The 20,583-nt window shown below is 40.0% G+C and overlaps 1 protein-coding gene across 8 annotated transcripts in view; it reads right to left on the bottom strand.

The window, feature by feature from the left end:
* The window catches only part of EVL (Enah/Vasp-like), a 178,061-nt gene that overhangs the window by 69,024 nt on the left and 88,454 nt on the right, over positions 1-20,583 (bottom strand). For 7 of the 8 annotated variants that reach the window (XM_081314082.1, XM_081314080.1, XM_081314079.1 and 4 more), the window contains exons 2-3: positions 16,036-16,204; positions 13,155-13,335 (exon numbers count right to left, since the gene is read on the bottom strand). In XM_081314082.1, coding sequence (XP_081170208.1) covers positions 13,155-13,335; positions 16,036-16,204 — 350 coding nt within the window. Of the gene's footprint in view, positions 1-13,154; positions 13,336-16,035; positions 16,205-20,583 lie in introns of those variants that run through there. The other variant, XM_081314086.1, reaches the window with a different exon arrangement.

The raw sequence follows: 20,583 nt of genomic DNA on the forward strand, positions 1-20,583 counted from the left end.
ACACACACACACACACACACACACACAAAGCAGAGAGTTCCCCTTCCCCCTTGTACAGGTCTCCCGTTTGCCTGCCGCCCCGCTTTTCTTCCTGAATTTTGCGCTTCCTTACCCAACTCCAAACTTTCTCTAGCGCCCCTGTGCTTTAGGAGTGGGAACCAAAGGCGGAGCCGTTTCTCTCTCCCCCCCCCGCTTTTGCCGCTCCCCCCCCAACCAGTATCCTGCTTCTCCTTCCTCGGCAGCTTTGCAGATGGGCCACACACACACACACACACACACACAGCAGAGAGTTCCCCTTCCCCCTTGTACAGGTCTCCCGTTCGCCCGCCGCCCCGCTTTTCTTCCTGAATTTTGCGCTTCCTTACCCAACTCCAAACTTTCTCTAGCGCCCCTGTGCTTTAGGAGGGGGAACCAAAGGTGGAGCCGTTTCTCTCTCCCCCCCCCCGCTTTTGCCGCTCCCCCCCCAACCAGTATCCTGCTTCTCCTTCCTCGGCAGCTTTGCAGATGGGCCACACACACACACAAACACACACACACACACACACAGCAGAGAGTTCCCCTTCCCCCTTGTACAGGTCTCCCGTTTGCCCGCCGCCCCGCTTTTCTTCCTGAATTTTGCGCTTCCTTACCCAACTCCAAACTTTCTCTAGCGCCCCTGTGCTTTAGGAGGGGGAACCAAAGGCGGAGCCGTTTCTCTCTCCCCCCCCGCTTTTGCCGCTCCCCCCCCAACCAGTATCCCGCTTCTCCTTCCTCAGAAGCTTTGCAGATGGGACACACACACACACACAAGCCCAGCGGCCAGACTGCGCTGCCTCCCCAAGGGCTCCTAATGGCTTGCTGCCCCGCGTGACACCGCTGGCTGACGCTAGCTCGTCTCTCTCTCTCTCTTCTTTCCTCCCTCCCTCGGTCTCCCCCTCCCCCTTTTCCGGCTCAGCCCCACGTCACCAGGAGACCAAAACGGGGACATCATGGCAGAGCAGAGGAGACACAGGAAGCGGATCCAGGTACCGGGCTGGCTTATCTCCTCCCTCTTTTCGCAACCACTCTGCGGGATGACTTTCCCTTTTCCTTCTGGCTCACCCCCCCCTCCCCCGCCCGGTCACCCTTCCCTCCCTCCTCCCCCTCCGCCTCCTCCGAGGCCGCCGCCAGTCAGCATCTCTCCTACCGTTTTTGCGGCTTTTCCGTCGCCCCCGCCGCCGCTCCCCCTTCCCCGCAGAGCCGGCCGCATCCAGCGCCTTCTTCCTCTGGAGGGAAGCAGCGAAGCCTCGGCCGCGCGCAAGTCCTCGGTAAAATTTTTTTGTTGACTGGAGTATAAGCCGAAGTGGAGTTTTTCAGCCCAAAAAGTGGGCTGAAAAATTCGGCTTATACTCAAGTATATACGGTATCTATTTCAAAATTCACCATATTTTTGAAATATGCACATAAATCCAGACTATATTAAATTAATGTCATTGCTACCAGATCTTTTTAAAATTGAATACACTGGGAAATGAATTGGATCTTCTGTATGCAAAGTATGAACGTTGCATTGTTCTTAAATTTAGAAAAGATCGTTCCCTCCTATCAGTTTCTTGTATCATTAGGAATTAGAAACTATTTAAATTGATTTAAATTTGCATTCTAAGAATAGATTAAAAGAAACAAGAAGAGAAAGTGAGATGTTTCAAATTGTGAATTAGGGTTCATGAATCAAGGGCTTCTGTGAGACTAGATTTGAAAGAATGTCTTTTAGTAAATTACCTAAATGCATAGCTGTGTCTGCCCATCCATGATGCTACAGAGCAAAATTAACACACTTACATCTATGAGTTGAAAATGGATGTTTGGAAGCAAAATTAGTATCAGCGGCTCTATATTGTCCTCACAATGTCAGAGATCAGGAGCAAAGAGCAGCATTAGTTCTGAGCTCCCCCCTATTCTGGGAGCCCTCCATTAAGGAGAGTACAGCTACATGAGGAGAAACATCAGAAAGAAGAACAACAAAGGAGTTACAAGTGCACTAAGCAAAAAGAGAGAATATAGTAAGTTTTATTAAGACACAACTACAGTATTCAAATTAACACATTCTTGTAGGAGAAACAAAAATTATTAGCATTGAAGCAGAGATGTCCAGTCTTGGCAATTTTAACACCTGTGGACTTCCAGGAGCTGCCACAAACAAGAGAGAGTCAGGCTATTCTCCAAAGCACCTGAGGGCAGGACAAGACACAACAGATGGAAACTAACCAAGGAGAACAAAGGAGAACTAAGCAACCTAGAACTAAGGAGAAATTTCCTGACAGTTAGAACAATTATGGTAACCAGTGGAACAACCTGCCTCCAGAAGTTGTGAATGCTCCAACATTGGAAGTTTTTAAGAAGAAACTGGACAGCCATTTGTCTGAAATGGTATAGGGTTTCCTGCCTGAGCAGTGGGTTGCACTAGAAGATCTCCAAGGTCCCTTCCAACTCTTATTATTATTATTATAACTCCCAGAATTGCCCAGCCACCCATACTGGCTGGAGAATTCTGGGAGTTGAGGTTTACAGGTCTTAAAATTGCCAATTAGACCCCCTGATCTAAAGTGAAGAAAGAATGGAGAAATTATTGATTTTCTTTATTATTCTGATTCGGCATATATCTATTTGTATTTTTGCCCCCCATATTTCATCTCCGACCCCTTCCCGCCTGACGTTGATTTCTATGAAAGTAGCAAAACATCAAGGGACTTTCCCAAGAGCTATTATGTCTTTTAAATGTGCTTCAAAATGACTGCTGGTAAATGTTTATGTATATAAACAACAGCAATTCTTTTCCTCCTACATTTTGAAACAAAGATACTAGGGCTCTGGCTATACCATAAGATATTTGGAAGACAATCTTCTCCAAACAAAAAAGGACATTTTATTTCTTTACCTAGGTTGATGTTATAAGTATGTTTTACTATTCTATGAGAAATAACTACTGTGTAATTTAATTGTATACTTAATGTAAATAACATCTGATTTTTGCAGCAACAGATTCATTCTGGCACATGTTACATGAATCCCAGTTGTTTTCATCAGAAATGCTAACAAAACTCAAATGGCCACAGGTTTGGATTAAGTGTCTACATGGATTTATAATGACAGAAGGAAATAGCTGGAACATTTTCACAAGAATACTCAACAGCTGGAATGAATGAATGAATGAATGAATGAATGAATGAATGAATGAAAAAACCATTATAAAGGGCCTAGTTTAGCCCACAGACCCAAGTCATCCAGCCTTGGTGGAATTACATCCGAGTTTGTTCCTCCCAACCCAGATCCTGACAGCTTCTAGGCAATGCACTAGCACTTCTACTATTGTTTGTTTATGCAGAACCAAATTTGGCATCAACAGCAAAGTGATTTCCTAGTGGTAATGCACATTTCTGTAGCCCAGATCTCACAGTCTTAAACAGTACTGTACGGTACGCTTTTGTAGAGACATAGGTATCATTCTGCCTAAAGTGGAAACAAGAATAATAATTGCTGAGTTATTGGAGCGCAGCAGGTGGAGAAATGAAAGTGTTGTTGTTCTCAATACAAAACAGATCAAAGCAGGAGAGTTGAAGGAGTAACAATGGAGAATGTTGAGCCACTGCAAGACGTTTATACAGAGAGCATTTGATTGCTAAAAAGAGGGCCATATTCTTCCCTGGCAGCTCTCAGTCTGAGCTTGCCTCAATATAGATTTTTCTAAGCTACTGAGCTGCTAATCTGTTGAACTTTATGGGACATACCAAATGCAAATTATGGAAGCTAACTATCTTCTTGACTTCTGTTTAGGGAAGATTGCATCAAATAATAATAACTAGTCTTTTCAGAGATATTTTTTTATCTAAAAAGAGAAACAGAAAGACCACGGGTGGACAAAAAAGCAGTGGGAGTGGGTATGACTTCTGACTTTTTGTCACCTTTGATACCAAATTTCCATATGGGAAACTGGCAGGGAATATCAGAAACTTTCATTTCTCTTTCTCCCTTCCTTTTCTTTCCTTCCCCCAGATTCCTGCCAGCTCCCCCACTTATTTTATGAGAAGCTTGCAGCAAGAAAGCCAGTGGAGAAACCAGCAGAGAATTGCAAGAGTGGAGGGCAATGCAGATCAAGAAGAATGTGTGGGGTTCGTGGGAAGTTGTGAGACATGCCACGTTCATTGGGGAGGGCACATGGGGTATGGATCGGGATGGGTGCCTAGGGGTGCTTGGGAGTGCACAAGAGGTGCTGTGCAGGCTAGAAATGACACACATGGTGGCAGTGTGGGTCATGAAAGGTGCATAGGTGTTCTCAAGAGATGTTGCACAGATCAGAGCAGGCACATGGGGAAGCATGGGTCAGAGAGGAGGTGTGGGATTGCAAGATGAGCAATGTGGGTTCAAAAAGGCACATGGCGAATGATGTGGGTCAAGGAGGTTGCATGAGGGTCAGGGAAGTCTTCCTCCCTCTCCATTCTTCCTTCTCTCCCTGTTCCCCTTTCCTTCCCAGTAGGCAGAATATCATAAAGTATCAAAATCTAAAAATTGACATTGAAAGGTTATGCATAAACCAGCATGGTTTATGTTTGTATATTGAATACCTCATGCTATTTGAGATCCTTTTATAAAACACCATACCATCAATTATCATAAGAGCTACTGTTTAGTCTAAAATCTTTCTAAGTACATTTAGGTACATTTAGACTGCAATTCTATATGCACGCAGCTATGAATAAGCCCTACTAAATTCAGTATGACATGCTTATGCATAGATGTATAGAGGGCTGCATTTTTTTATATCAATTATTCATTTCATAAAGGCTGTTACATTTCAATCTTATACATGCCTACTTAGAAATAAGTCACTGGATTCACTGGGGTTATCTTTATGTATATGTGTTACACTTTAATGTTCCTTTTATAGTCAAACAAACAAGATGGATTATCCAATACCATTCAAGTTAGTTGCAGTCTAAGCTGCATTTCTATAATATATTCAACCAATGTTTGTTTAACTAAGACTTACTAAATAAAACACTGGCTGAAGTTACACCAAGACTAAGCCATGAACAAACCTTTACAAGCCAGAATTGTTGCTTGACATAATATAATGTACATAATAATCTTAAAGAGGAACATTCATCTTTGTTTTCTTAACATTGAACTCATTTATGCACTTTTTAACCTTTACTCATGGAATTCTTGATTGTTATCATACCGAAGCTGCACCCACCCCATTGCTGGCAATGCAAAAAGAGTCACAATATGTTGCGAAACATCACATGACATGGCAAGTTTGACACCCGTGGTTTAAGCAGAAGACAATCTATCAAAACCTTTTTTCATTTTATTTCAATGCAATTTCTTATGTTACCTAATTAAATACTGTCCAGAATGAGGGAAGAAACAAGATAAAAGATAAAAATGAAATGAAATGAATTGCATCAAAAATATTCTATTTAGTTTATGATAATTTTTAGTGAGGGTGTTTACTATTTTACAAAGATTCTTTCATCTTATTTAAGCACATGGAAAAGATCACTTTTACAGGTTGCATGAGAATGAAAAGTTTCAACCACTCCTTCATGGCTGTAACCCTCATGATTTTCAAAACCAAAAATGTTGCCTCTTTTTTTACTGCAAGTTTCTTAATGCTTTTTCTGTTAGGAAACACGCTCATATTATTAGAAGTAGTTACTGTATAATATATATATTATTGCCATATTTAGAAAAAGACCTAATGGTCCATTGTGTTGGCCCTTTGCTAAGTTGACAATTGTTTGTTGTTGTTGTTGTTGTTAGCTGCGAAGTCGTGTCCGACCCATCGCGACCCTATGGACAACATTCCTCCAGGCCTTCCTGTCTTCTACCATCTTCTGGAGTCCATTTAAGCTCACGCCTACTGCTTCAGTGACTCCATCCAGCCACCTCATTCTCTGTCGTCCACTTCTTCTATTGCCCTCGATCTTTCCCAGCATTAGGCTCTTCTCCAGTGAGTCCTTCCTTCTCATTAGGTGGCCAAAGTATTTGAGTTTTAGCTTCAGGATCTGGCCTTCTAAAGAGCAGTCAGGATTGATCTCCTCTAGGACTGACCGGTTTGATCGCCTTGCAGTCCAAGGGACTCGCAGGAGTCTTCTCCAGCACCATAGTTCAAAGGCCTCAATTCTTTGGCGCTCAGCCTTTCTTATGGTCCAACTTTCACTGCCATACATTGCAACTGGGAAGACCATAGCCTTGACTATACGCACTTTTGTTGACAGGGTGATGTCTCTGCTTTTTAGTGTGCTGTCTAGATTTGCCATGGCTTTCCTCCCCAGGAGCAAGCGTCTTTTAATTTCTTGGCTACAGTCCCCATCTGCAGTGATCTTGGAGCCCAGGAAAACAAAATCTGTCACTACCTCCATTTCTTCCCCATCTATTTGCCAGGAATTGAGAGGGCCACTTGCCATGATCTTGGTTTTCTTAATGTTAAGTTTCAACCCAAGTTTTGCACTCTCCTTCTTCACCCGCAACAAGAGGCTCTTTAGTTCTTCTTCACTTTCTGCCATTAGAGTGGTATCATCTGCGTATCTTAGGTTGTTGATATTTCTTCCGGCAATCTTAATTCCAACTTTTGATTCATCTAGCCCTGCCTTTCTCATGATGTGCTCTGCATATAAGTTAAATAGGCAGGGCGACAGTATACAGCCTTGCCGGACTCCTTTCCCAATTTTGAACCAATCAGTGGTTCCGTGTCCAGTTCTCACTGTTGCTTCTTGACCCGCATATAGGTTTCTCAAGAGACAAATAAGATGGTCTGGTACTCCCATCTCTTTAAGAACTTGCCACAGTTTGTTATGATCCACACAATCAAAGGCTTTAGCATAGTCAATGAAGCAGAAGTAGATGTTTTTCTGGAACTCCCTAGCTTTCTCCATGATCCAGCGTATGTTGGCAATTTGATCTCTAGTTCCTCTGCCTCTTCGAAATCCTGCCTGTACTTCTGGTAGTTCTCGATCCACATACTGCTGAAGTCTAGCTTGTAGGATTTTAAGCATGACTTTACTAGCATGAGAAATGAGTGCAATGGTGCGGTAGTTTGAACATTCTTTGGCACTGCCTTTCTTTGGAATTGGAATGTAAACTGATCTTTTCCAATCCTGTGGCCACTGTTGAGTTTTCCAAATTTGCTGGCAAATTGAGTGTAGCACTTTTACTGCACTGTCTTTTAAGATTTTGAATAGCTCAGCTGGAATACTGTCACCTCCACTAGCTTTGTTGTTGCTCAGCTTTTCTAAGGCCCACTTCACCTCACATTCTAGGATGTCTGGCTCGAGGTCAGTGACCACATCATTGTGATTATCTGGGACGTTAAGCTCATTCTTGTATAGTTCTTCTGTGTAATTTTGCCACCTCTTCTTAATCTCTTCTGCCTCTGTTAGGTCCCTGCCATTTTGGTCCTTTATCATGCCCATTTTTGGATTAAACGTTCCCTTCATCTCTCCAATTTTCTTGAAAAGATCTCTGGTCCTCCCTATTCTATTGTTTTCTTCTATTTCTTTGCACTGTTCATTTAAGAAGGCATTCTTATCTCTTCTAGCTATTCTCTGGAATTCTGCATTCAATTGGGCATATCTATGTTTTTCTCCCTTGCCTTTCGCTTCCCTCCTTTCCTCAGCTATTTGCAAAGCTTCCTCAGACAGCCATTTTGCTTTCTTGCATTTCTTTTTCTTTGGGATAGTTTTGGTTGCTACCTGTTGTACAATGTCGCGAACCTCTGTCCATAGTTCTTCAGGCACTCTGTCTATCAGATCTAATTCCTTAAATCTATTTGTCACCTCTACTGTATATTCAACAGGGATATGATTTAATTCATACCTGACTGGCCTAGGGCTTTTCCCTACTTTCTTCAGTTTAAGCCTAAACTTTGCAAGGAGAAGCTCATGGTCTGAGCCACAGTCAGCTCCTGGTCTTGTTTTTACCGACTGTATAGAGCTTCTCCATCTTTGGCTGCAGAGCATATAGTCAATCTGATTTCTGTGTTGACCGTCTGGTGATGTCCATGTGTAGAGCCGTCTCTTGGGTTGTTGGAAAAGAGTGTTTGCTATGACCATCGTATTCTCTTGACAAAATTCTATCAGCCTGTGCCCTGCTTCATTTTGTACTCCAAGGCCAAACTTGCCTGTTATTCCAGTTATCTTTTGGCTTCCTACTTTAGCATTCCAATCCCCCATGATGATAAGGACATCATTTTTTGGTGTTACTTCTATAAGGTGCTGTAGGGCTTCATAGAACCGGTCAATTTCATCCTCTTCAGCACTGGTGGTTGGGGCATAGACTTGGACTACTGTGATATTGAATGGTTTGCCTTGGATTCGAACTGAGATCATTCTGTCATTTTGAGGATTGTATCCCAGTATTGATTTTCCTACTCTTTTATTGACTATGAAGGCTACTCCATTTCTTCTGAGGGATTCTTGCCCGCAGTAGTATACCTGATGGTCATCTGAATTAAATTCACCCATTCCTGTCCATTTTAGTTCGCTGATACCTAAGATGTCGATGTTCAGTCTTGTCATCTCTTGTTTGACCACGTCCAGCTTTCCTTGATTCATGGATCTTACATTCCAGGTTCCTATGGAGAAAAAATCTTTACAGCATCGGACTTTCCTTTCACCACCAGACATATCCACAGCTGAGCGTCCTTTCGGCTTTGGCCCAGTCGCTTCATTCTTTCTGGCGCTACTAGTACTAGCCCTCTGCTCTTCCCCAGTAGCATATTGGACGCCTTCCGACCTGAGGGGCTCATCTTCCAGCGTCATATCGTTTTGCCTTTTGGTACTGTCCATAGGGTTTTCATGGCAAAGATACTGGAGTGGGTTGCCATTTCCTTCTCCAGTGGATCACGTTTTGTCAGAACTCTCAGCTATGACCTGTCCGTCTTGGGTGGCCCTGCACGGCATAGCTCATAGCTTCATTGAATTACGCAAGCCCCTTCGCCACGACAAGGCAGTAATCCATGAAGGGGAAGTAATCCATGAAGGGGGACAATTGTTTACCTTCTCTAAAACTAACTTTAGCAAAAGATACAGACAGAAAATGATCTCATACAACTGGTCAAAAACAATAAATGTTGAGGAAAAAAATGTATGGTTTGTTTTGTAAAAAAAGTATTTAACCAGGTATAGAAGGAGTGTCAAACTGCCGGCCCATGGGCCAGACACATCACGAGGAAACCGCAGCCACCCCATTGCCCGCAATGGGGAAAAAGTTCCGATATGTCATGCGATGTCACATGACGTTGCGAGTTTGACATGTCTGAGGTACAGTGATCTGAAACATTTAAGAAATTGTGAAGCACATTTAATTTTATGTTGGAGTGTCTTGATCAAACAAAATATGTTTTAAAAATGTCAGAGTTTATACTGCATTTTGTTCTGTGAGCAATATGAAATAGAATACTGTAATCTCCAATTGTTTTGTTTGTTTCATAACATCTTGCTACATTTTGTAAACATGACTATAATACAAGTTTTCATTTTCAGACATGTAAATATTTTGGCATGAGCACTTTGTTTCTTTAACAGAAATGCAATTACCAGTTTGTTTTTAAATGTTATTTAACAGTATAAATTAAAAATGTTTTGCACCACGGTGGGAGGGGGGGATGATGACTCTGCCAGCATTCGAGTCCCAGCTGAAGTGTCTGCACTTACAGTACTTTACCATGAGGGGGAATAAAATTGTTTAAAATGTAACCTGCTTCTGTATATGAAAAGAAGAGCTAGCTTAAAATCTGCCAATGTCATTCTGTTTTGAATCCTGAGATCAAACAAGTCTTTAAATGATGGGAGGGGTTATTTTAATTTAAAAGTGCTTTCTGTTGTTCATTTTCATTTTCCAATTTTATTTTTCATCCTGCTGCTTGTGTTTCTCTTTCCTGTCATATTTTTTTACTCTCTATTTTCTTCTTCCAGTCCCCATTTTTCATTTTTTTTTATTGAAAAGTTTTTCAACACATTTTATCTTTAACAACCCCTCCCCACCCACCCCCTTCCCAGCCCTACCCAACCCATTTCACTTCTTTTTTTAAAAACTGCTTCCAATTTGCTCCTTGATCCTCCATGGAAGACAAGTTCATTGAAACTTTCAAAGCAGGACTCGTCACCTTCCTGTGGAGATCATATATAACATTTATACATTTTCTAAATAAAACAAAATGCTTGGGATCAATGTTTGGTAGGATCAATTAGCTAAGTCATACTGCTCAAACAGGGGCCAAAAAAATTCTCTTCACTACAGAAATTATCTGATTCTGGACGTTTGATTTCTTCATGAGAGAGATACCCATTTCTTGTGGGCTGCCCCCAAGTAAATCACCCCTTAGTACAGCAATTACGTATTATAGTTTTCAGATACCAGTATTTTAACATTTGAAGCCTGCTTACAACCAGAATTGAAATTATACTGCAACTCTTCATCTGATGTGCCTTTAATGTGCCTCCCAATATCTCATAATTACATAAAGATTATGCAACAAGGAAAAGTAATCTAAATCCAACTATAAAGGGTCTCTACAGGTGGTCCTCGACTTACGATCACAATTGAGCCCAAAATTTCTGTTGCTAAGTGAGAAAGTTGTTAAGTGAATTTTGTCCCATTTTACAAGCTTTCTTGTCACAGTTATTAGGTGAATCACTGCAGTTGTTACGTTAGTAAGATGACTGTTAAGTGAATCTGGCTTCCCCATTGACTTTGTTTGCCAGAAGGTCGTAAAAGGTGATCACATGACCCCAGGACATTGCAACCATCATAAATATGAATCAACTGCCAAGCGTTTGAATTTTGATCACATGACCATGAGGATGCTGCAACAGTTGTAAATGTGAAAAAAAGTCATAATTCGCTGTTCAGTGCCGTGTAAATTCGAACAGTCACTAAATGAACTGCTAAAAGTTGAGGACTACCTGTATTTACAGTCTGGGAAAGTGTGTTAGGGCAGTAGAAAAAAAGCTTAGTTTATGTTAAGTTTATTCAATAGTACCTAGGGTTTAGCCAATGCCATTTTCACATAAAGAGGACTCATATTTATTGATGAGACATTTGATGTCACAAAGCTTGTGCTTAGCTTCTATTTTAGCAACTCTGCTCTCACATGATAGAACTGAAGAGCAAGGAAAAAACCTCAAGATTTTCATGCCTTCCAAATAACTTTAAATAAAAAGAAGTATTTGCCAAAGGCTTTACTATGGACTTTGTGTTTCTTCTTTTAGTATAGACTAATAAGAAATTCAATGGAATTGTCCAACAGAAAAATGCTGGGATTGACTGATTAAATTAGCATAACTAATTGATTTATTTATTAAAAATTGAGAGTATTTTCTTAAGAATATAAACAAAAACCAAAAACTGATGAAGATAATTCTAATGATTAAAAAAATGGCCAGCACTATCCCCAGGTTCTAAATGATCTCCCAACAACGCACTGCTTCAAAAATATTCTGCTGCAGATAAAACAAATGGAATCTGGTGACAGCAGATACGGTGTTAATCTCTCCTTTTTTTATTCTACACCATTGAGCAGATCAATTAATCAATCAATTACATTTGTATGCTGCCAAATCAGTTCAGACTCATGGTTGTCATACAAGTGGGTGTCTGAGTATAATAAGCAATTTACTGCCGAACACTCGAAATGATCTATGTAAACCTCACAAACACCTTAGCATAAAGTACTGAGTCTGGTTTATGAAGAAAGCAAATGTTAAAAATAGGACATCAGAAATAGTTTAAGCAACTAATGCCATAAATCTGACATGCTTACTTCCTTCTTAAGAATGATCACAGAAATATAGAATAAAATTCCTGCCCTCAAATGGTGACCTATTAAATAATAATAATAATAATAATAATAATAATAATAATAATAATAATAATAATAATAATAATAATAATAATAATAAAGTTGGAAGGGACCTTGGAGGTCGTCTAGTCCAACCCCCTGCTCAGGCAGGAAACCCTATACCATTTTGGACAAATGGCTGTCCAGTCTCTTCTTAAAAACTTCCAGTGTTGGAGCATTCACCACCTCTGGAGGCCGGTTGTTCCACTGGTTAATTGTTCTAACTGTCAGAAGTTTCTCCTTAGTTCTAGGTTGCTTCTCTCCTTGATTAGTTTCCATCCATTGCTTCTTGTCCTGCCTTTGGGTGCTTTGGAGAATAGCTTGAGTCCCTCCTCTTTGTGGCAGCCCCTGAGATATTGGAACAGTGCTATCATGTCCCCCATTGTCCTTCTCTTCCTTAAACTAGACATACCCAATTCCAGCAGCCGTTCCTTAAATAATAATCTGAGTTTAGGTAATACAAATGCACTTTTCTTCATCTTTGAAAATCAGGTTGATTTACTGATAACAAAATCAATTGGAAAAGCTCTACGCACTGATATTTTTACATATTTTGTTCATATTTCAAACATTTGCTTAAAATGTGTCTGGTAGCAAGGGTATCAATTGCATTTAGCTTTTGAAAAAAAAAATCAGAAAAATTTGCTAAGCATTATTCTAACTTAACTATTATTCTATATGCCATGGGAATAGAAATTTTGTATACATATGAAAAGCAGCAAGTAAACAATTTGCTCAACCAACTCTTATGTTCACATTTCCTTGAGGATAGGGACCTATGGAGAGTGAGGAAGATGGCCTTCTTGGGGATACCCAGAAGTTCTAGCCTAGTAAAAGGAACCAAAGTATTTTTTTAAGTCCAGAACAGCCATGACTTCTGATTTACTAAACTGTAAGAAGGAAGAAGAGCCACAGCACAATCTGCAGCACAAGATTCTATTGTTATAGCTAATCTCAATAAAAGTAGTTATAGACAGAAAACCTGTGGAATTGGCAAATCTTGCACAGGTGATTAAAAAAGAGAAAGGTATCACATACTACGTATCTTCATACTAGGGTAGAGACAGGTAATACCATGACCTATTGCTAGCAGTGGTATTCTCAGACAATTTAACACAAGCCTTAAAACAGAAAAAAAATTAAAGATACCAAGATTTTGCCTTCAGTAAAAGGGCAGATATTGCACTGTGAATGAATCATGTATTCTGACTCTAATATTTGTACTACTGTATAACAGGCTATAGTTTGCTAACAAAGGTGGTGATGGTGGACCCGATAATCATAATTGTCTTACCTCCATCTTGCTGTGAGTTCATGATATTTAGGGCAAATAGCATGGCATTTGAAAACGTGGTTGCCTCTTCTTTACTAGCAAAGTTCAGTCCATAAACCTGCCGTGCGTCACGCCACTGATGGAATGTTGGTGTTGCCTGATTGTACTTCAATCCTTTCACAATTGAATAATTAATCACTACCTGAAATTGAAATAGAAGAAATCAGCAGTCACTAAGAACATATGCTTTAATCTCATGCTATTATTTTCATATGATTGTTTTTACTACTATAATAGTGCATAATTTTATTATCTAGCTTTATGAATGGGTTAATATTAGCTGCATCAGAAGGAGAAATAGCCTAAAATGCAGCACAACAACCTAAGATAATAATGAATCAGCAGCTACTAATTCTAATTCTAATAATTCACAGAAAAAATACACATAAAACCATGTTATCATCTTAACATTATTGTATGGTCAGATATTATAAACCATGCCTTTCTCTTTATATAAGAATTTGTTATTTTCTTTTTGAAATAAATTTTGATTCCTCCCCCAAAATATATTACCAGAAAGGCAGAAAACAAATATAAGAAGATATCTTACATCAGATTGTTCTGTCGTTTCATTTAGCCCAGTATTTTCAATTGTCTTAGGAGCCCAAGAAGAAATCTATCTCAACACCTGTTATCTGATCCTTTCAACTGGAGATCCTAGGGATTATAGCTTGTCTCCCCCCCACACACACACATAAAGCAAATATTTATAAATGAGCTAGGGTTTATCTCAACAGTTCTGCCAGAGTCAGAGTCTCCACAGTCTATACAACTCCTTGTTTTGCTCTGTCCTCACAGCTCAGACTTCTAACTCCCCTTCTCTCCCCCCCCCCCCATATCATAAATATTGCTCTTTTCAGTCTAGGTATTCTTCCTCCTCAGATCCAAATGCCTACATCAGTTTGGAAGTAAAGTATATTCTACAAGGCGTAGCAACAATGTGATTTGAAAGTAGAGGGCGCTGTCATCAGTCCAATCTTTTATGCACATTGTCACCTTGCCTGACCTCTGTGAGTGCGCTGGGTTAATTAAAATGGCCTGCCCCAGGCACTTAATAAATGCAAGAGATTTCCTGAAGGCACCTAGGAACTTTTCCAGTCTTCAAATAGCTGTTTTCTGGGATTCAACAAGAACATTAAACATGACTGAAAACAAGCAGGGTTTCCCAAGTTGCAGATTGAGGGCCTCCCTTTCTGTAAAGCTTCAAGAAATGAAGCAGCTAGAGAGAGATACAGCAATGTTGGCAGAAGACAATGAGTGAATGCCCATTGTTTAGGAGTATTTAGTGGCATATAAGGAGTGGAATGAGTTTTCTTTACAGCTTTTTCTATGTCTACAGACACATATCACCTAATAGACTTGGGTAAAGAAGCTGATTTCTCTGCTAACCACCACAATAATTTTATGGGATTCTTTGAGATAAAATGACTCACATTCATTGAAGATGGACACTAATTGGACAGAATCTTATGAGGTGACAAGGGTAATGTCTAACAAGATTATCTGGGATCATTTTCAGCTTGTAGAGATCAAGAAAGTGAAAACAATCCTTTGCAGCATGATTGGATTTATGCCATTCCTGGCTTCCTAAGTAGAATGCATTCAGCTGGATCTGGAAGGTAAATAATATCACTCTGATGGAAAGAGAGAAACCATCTACAGTGAAGGAAGCATACTTCTATCCAGCTATATTACAGAACTTCTGCCCAAACTCCAATCTTTTTTAGAGAAGATGACAGAGCTTCATCTACAGAAAACCCTAAAAGAAATGGGTCATCTAGATACATTTCAATCATTATTCAGGCCTTGACATAGAAGAGAAACCATATGAGTTACTCTGGTGGGATCATCTATGTCAAGGTATATATAGCTGGATTGTATGTGGTCCTATTGCACATCTAAGAGCATTTCATACCATCAATTATGGTATTCTTGTAGATTGCCTGTAAAAATTCAAAGACACTGGTTGCTACTTAAGCATCAGGTAAAGACTGGCTAGAAGACCTTCCAATTTGACTGATGAGCCAAACACACACATTTTGGAAACAGAAAGCCCGTATAATTGTGATTCATTCTCACCTCATGTTTAGATTATTGCAATATTTTTATCTTGGAGTTGCCCCTGAATGACTCAGAAATTGAAACTGGCCCAAGCTAAGTAACCCAATTTATTTCTGCAAAAAAAGCCAGTTTAGTAGTTTCCACATTATTGAAGTTAGTCTACTGATAACCAATAGGCTTCCAGCCAATATGAGTTTTTAACTTCTTAATTCCTACATGCATGGTGCTTATTATATCATCTTTATTGACTAGTGTTAGTTCTGTGAAATCTTAAAAAGGGCTGCTGAGGAATGAAGCTGCTCATTCAAGTCCAGATGATAAGAAACATCTTGTTTCTGAAGGTATGGAGAGCTTCAACTTACTGCCTTTTGAAAATCATTAAGGCCATAGGGTTCAAGGGACTTTCATAGCAAATGATGACTGTAGAAGAGTATTGTGCTAATGAGAGTTTTCTTGTAAAGCAAGTTGTCTTGTGTGGTTTGAAGTAGAACAATATGTAATTTGGCATCTCATGGTAATGCTGGAATTATCTGAAACCCTGGAGAACTTCTTGTAACCACTTGAGACAGTTAAATGGAGCCACAGCCCACTTCAGCATAAGGCATCCTTTGCTTAGCATAAATTATGTATTTCAACCACAGAGGAAAGAATGTATTCTTAAAATAAAAAGTTTATATGTACATATACACACTAATATACCTTTTTCTAAAACACAGAACAACCACTGTTCTTTGAATTCTATTTTAGAATTTTTATGGTTGAAATGCTGAAAAACACTCACTTGTTGATCTTGAAGTTTAACTCCAACTACTCTAAATGTGTTGCTGGCCGTGTTGTGATAGATGTTGATTCGGCTGAAGCCCTGTTGTCCAGGCTTTATTGGCACCCATTTCTTACTGGTATCGTCATAAACCATAACTGATGCCCGGGCTTGGCATATACTCTGTTCACTGAAAAATAAATCAATAAGAATAAACAGTAAATCAAAGACAAGCACAAGATCTATGATATATTTTACAGTCTGAAATAGCAGTGCTTCAGAATTTTAGATATTTTCATTTATGAAATGATTCAATTCAAACTTCCCAAATGGAAATCTGAACATTATCTTGTAGTCTCTCCATTTTTTGTTTTTGATAAAATGCATAGAAGAACACACTGTCTGTGGGGGGAAAAACATTTTCATGTTTAAATGCAAATTTATGTTTTTCCAATGCTAACTAAAACAAATAAGCATGAAACAGACTTATGAACACATTCTCTCTAGTCTGAAAATACTTAAAAATGATCGTATGGACACAAAATGCATATTATATGGTAAAATAGGTCTCCTACCCAGTTTCATGCCTTCAGAGATTTCTACAATGCTGATCTGATTGTACTGGTTTGTGCTATCAGAGGAAAAAAATAATCTTGCCTATTGCTTGTAGTTTCTTTAGAAGTTCCCATGTTGAAGGAATTCTGTTTGTTTCATAGGTATATCTGAAGCCCAGGACATAATCTATCTCAATTTTCTTACAAGCCATTTATCCTTACTTGAATATCCCAAGTTCCAAGGGAAGTGCTAAGATGACTGTTCACTTCAGAACTTCTCCTTATAGCATTTAAGAATTTGAGTTCGCCTGCCAATAGAACAAATGGAATGGCAAACTAGATTGTTTTTGTCCCTTCCAATTCCCCAAAAATCACCAAAGAAATTTTGGAGATAGGGTGCAAATGAAGAAAAGGACAGAAAGTCCTATTGCACAAATATCAGCTTGTGTATACCCATTACACAAATTGTATGAAGAGGGTTTTTTAAATTGTTGCCAGCTAAATCAAAGAAATCTAACCTCATTTAATTATACACATATTAAAAATAAAGTAATTTAACAACAATCTAATTTATCATACCCAACAGACATAAAAAAACAACCAAAACAAGTCTTAACCAATCTTCTATATAGAAACTTTATTTTGTTTTTTGTTTTAATGAAAAAGACACAGCTTTTTATGTGAATGAAACATCTTTCTTGTACTACACTACTGATGTATGTGGCTTAAATAACAGTACTGGATACTTGTTAAGCAAACTATTAGCAGTAATTCTATGCAGAGAAATAAAAGGACAAATATTTTTCTCTTTTCTTGTTGTATCACCTGCTCCCTAATCTACATTTTAGGTTTAGATTAAAAGCACTTTTTTTTTACTTATAGTTCTCTTATAGTGTATTTCACATAGACACTGCATTCTAGGATAGAAAAATGCAATCGTAAAATACTTCTAAAAATAGAAAAGTAAATATTGATCAAGATAAAATTGTGATTAGAATTCCAACTTAATCTAGTGAGGTTGTTGGTATGAGAACTAGAACTCTGATCCACCAAAACTACAATTAATGCTCTGCAATGTGTACTGGAGAGACGTGCACCCTGGGGCCAGAGCATTTCTATTTGTTTTGTTACTACATTTGAGCACAGAAGTGGCCAAATTTGCCAACACTACAAAATTTATCACAAGAGGAAAATAAAACATACAGCCAAGAGGTCCAAAAATATTTCTCCGAACTATATGAATGAATGAGTGCCAGATGTCAAATGGGGGTTCCACGCAGAGTAATGCACATCAGCAAAAAAAATTCAAACTTCACACATTAATGAATGGGTTGAAAGTTGCTGGCAGTTGGCAGCAACTGATTGGGGAAGGAGTCCTGGAGTCACGGTGAATAAGTCAAAGAAAATATCAACTCAGAATGTAACAGGGGGGAGGCAAAATTCGGAGATTTTAAAATAAACCACCAATATTGAAATCCCCTTACCTAAATCATAGTGACTAAAAGGATATTATGCAGAATGAGAAGCCCCTCCTCTCCCAAAAGGCACGTATACACACAAACACACACACACACAAATATGTATCTTTAAATAATGTATAATTTCATTGTGCAATTAGAATGATGGCTACCAATTTAGAATATTTAAAAAGACACCTGGAAGACTGGACTATCGGGGCTAGTAGTCTAAAGAGCTGTTTACCACTCCCTTAAATACTGCCTGCTATATTCAAATAGTAAGAAAAAGTTATCACTCTCTGGTTCATATCATAGGGCTTCCTGAAAACATCTGGTTTGGCAATGTGGGCACAGAATGCCATCCTGATGGGTCAGTGGTGTTATCCAAGTTGACACTCATGTTCTTATGGTGCTACAAATGTGGAGTTAATATTGGATAAGCCATATCATGGTACTGCTGGGTTCTAATTTCAGATTTAAAAAAACTTTTTGTTTTTATTTTAGAAAGCTTCTTTCAACATGGTCCACTAGTGGGAGAAAGTGGCAAGACAGTGCAAAGCAACAGGGAGAAACCAGAACTACTCAACTTGTTTTTTCCACCCGTATTTACACAAAGGGAAAAAACAGTCCAACCTATCAAAAACAGTACCATAAAAAACAGATTAGAAACACAAGTTAAGATAGGGAAGAAAATGGTAAGTGAGCACCTGTCCACCATAGAGGAGTTCAAATCACCTGGACCAGATGGACTACACCCCAAAGTTCTCACGAAACTGGCAGATGTGATCTCAGAACCAATGAACTGAACTGTTTGCCGCCTCGTGCATCGCACCCAATGCCACTGCTATGAGGCCACGGAACAAGCCAGGTGGAGGTAAGAACCGGTATACTGTACCAGTTTCTTACTGCCACCCAGCTTGTTCCACAGCCTCATGGCAGTGGCATTGGGCAGGAGGTGGCAAATGGCCGGTTTCGGCATGACGCAGCTGTTTGCCACCTCACGTATTGCACCCAATGCTGCTGCAATGCGGCTCGGCCAAAAGCAGCTGTGGAACAAGTGGGGCAGGTCCATTCAGCTACAGCTTTGAGAAGAGAAGAGAACTTCGCAGCCCTGACTCCCAGCCCCATGCTGTTTCTCCTTCGCAATCCGCTGTTGCCGCTGTGTACAAGAAAACAAAGGAAGTTTTTTTTGGGGGGGGAAAGGTCAATCAATTCCAACTTCACGATCTTTCACAAGTAGTTGGAATTGATTGATTAACCTTTTTTGCTCCCAAAAACCTTCGTTTCCTTGTATGTGGCGGTGGCAGATTGCGAAGGAGAAAGAGCATGGGGCTGGGAGTCAGGTAAGGAAAGAAAGGCTTTTTCTGGGGAAGCAATGATTTCTTTTCTTACCTGCCCCACTTGTTCTGAGGACGCTTTCCACTCAGACACATTGCTCTTGCCAATGGCCCGACCGCCCACTTCAGTGCCCTCCCTCCCTGAGCCTCTGGCACTCCACCTGTTGCTTTGGTCAGCCTGCCAGCCCCCACCTCAACACCCTGCCCACCACCATCCAGCACGGCTGCCCTGGGGCTGCAGGGGCTGGCCTGGCATGGGAAGAGCACGTGCTCTACCCTCCCGCCACCATGCAGGGTAAGGTTGCCGCTCCCGTCCCCGCCCAGATGCCCTTGCTCCCCCAAGCGTTTTTTTTTTACTAACCAGCCTTTCAGCTGCATTCCATTTCTCCGTTCGCTTCTCAGCCTTCGCCATGTGTTTGTGGGACTATGGGTAAAAAAAAAGTTCCATCAGACTTTCTAACTTCTTGAGATCTCGCGAGAAGTTAAAAAGTCTGATGGAACTTTTTTTGTTTTGGGATTGCACCCAAGGCGCCTAATACTATTGGTAACTACCCTTGCTTGCTTTTGCCACAGTTTTTCTATTTCTATTTGTAGGTATTTTGTTATCTTCTCCAGTTCTTTCTCGTCTATTCTGCTATCTCCAGGCACTGCCACGTCCACTATCCAGACTTTTTTGTCTTTCTTATGGACAATTGTTAAGTCCGGGGTGTTATGTTGCAGGTGCTTGTCTGTTTGAATTCTGAAGTTCCAGAGCAGTTTAACTTTATCATTTTCTATGACTTTCTCTATTTTATGATCCCACCCGTTCTTGCTTACAGGCAAGTGATATTTCTTGCAGATCTTTCAATGCACCATTGTTGCTACTTTGTCATGCCGCTGCTTGTAGTCAGTCTGTGTGATCTTCTTGCAGCAGCTTACCAGATGGTCCACTGTTTCTTCAGCTTCTTTGCATAGGCGGCACTTACTGTCTGTTGCTGTCTTCTCAATTTTGACTTTGTATGCATTTGTCCTTAAGGCTTGGTCTTGTGCAGCCAGAATTAGGCCCTCGGTCTCTTTCTTCAAATTTCTTGCTCTTAGCCATTGCCAGGTCTTGTTATTATCTGCTTTCCCAGCTATTTTTTTAATGTACTGGCCATGTAGTGCTTTGTCTTCCCATGACTCTATTCTGTTCTTCAATTGGTCTTTCTTGTAGGCTAGTTTGGTCTCTCCAGTAGTCAGTAA

This window comes from Vipera berus (genome assembly GCF_964194415.1).
Source record: "Vipera berus genome assembly, chromosome: 1".
Classification (NCBI taxonomy): Eukaryota; Metazoa; Chordata; class Lepidosauria; order Squamata; family Viperidae; genus Vipera; species Vipera berus.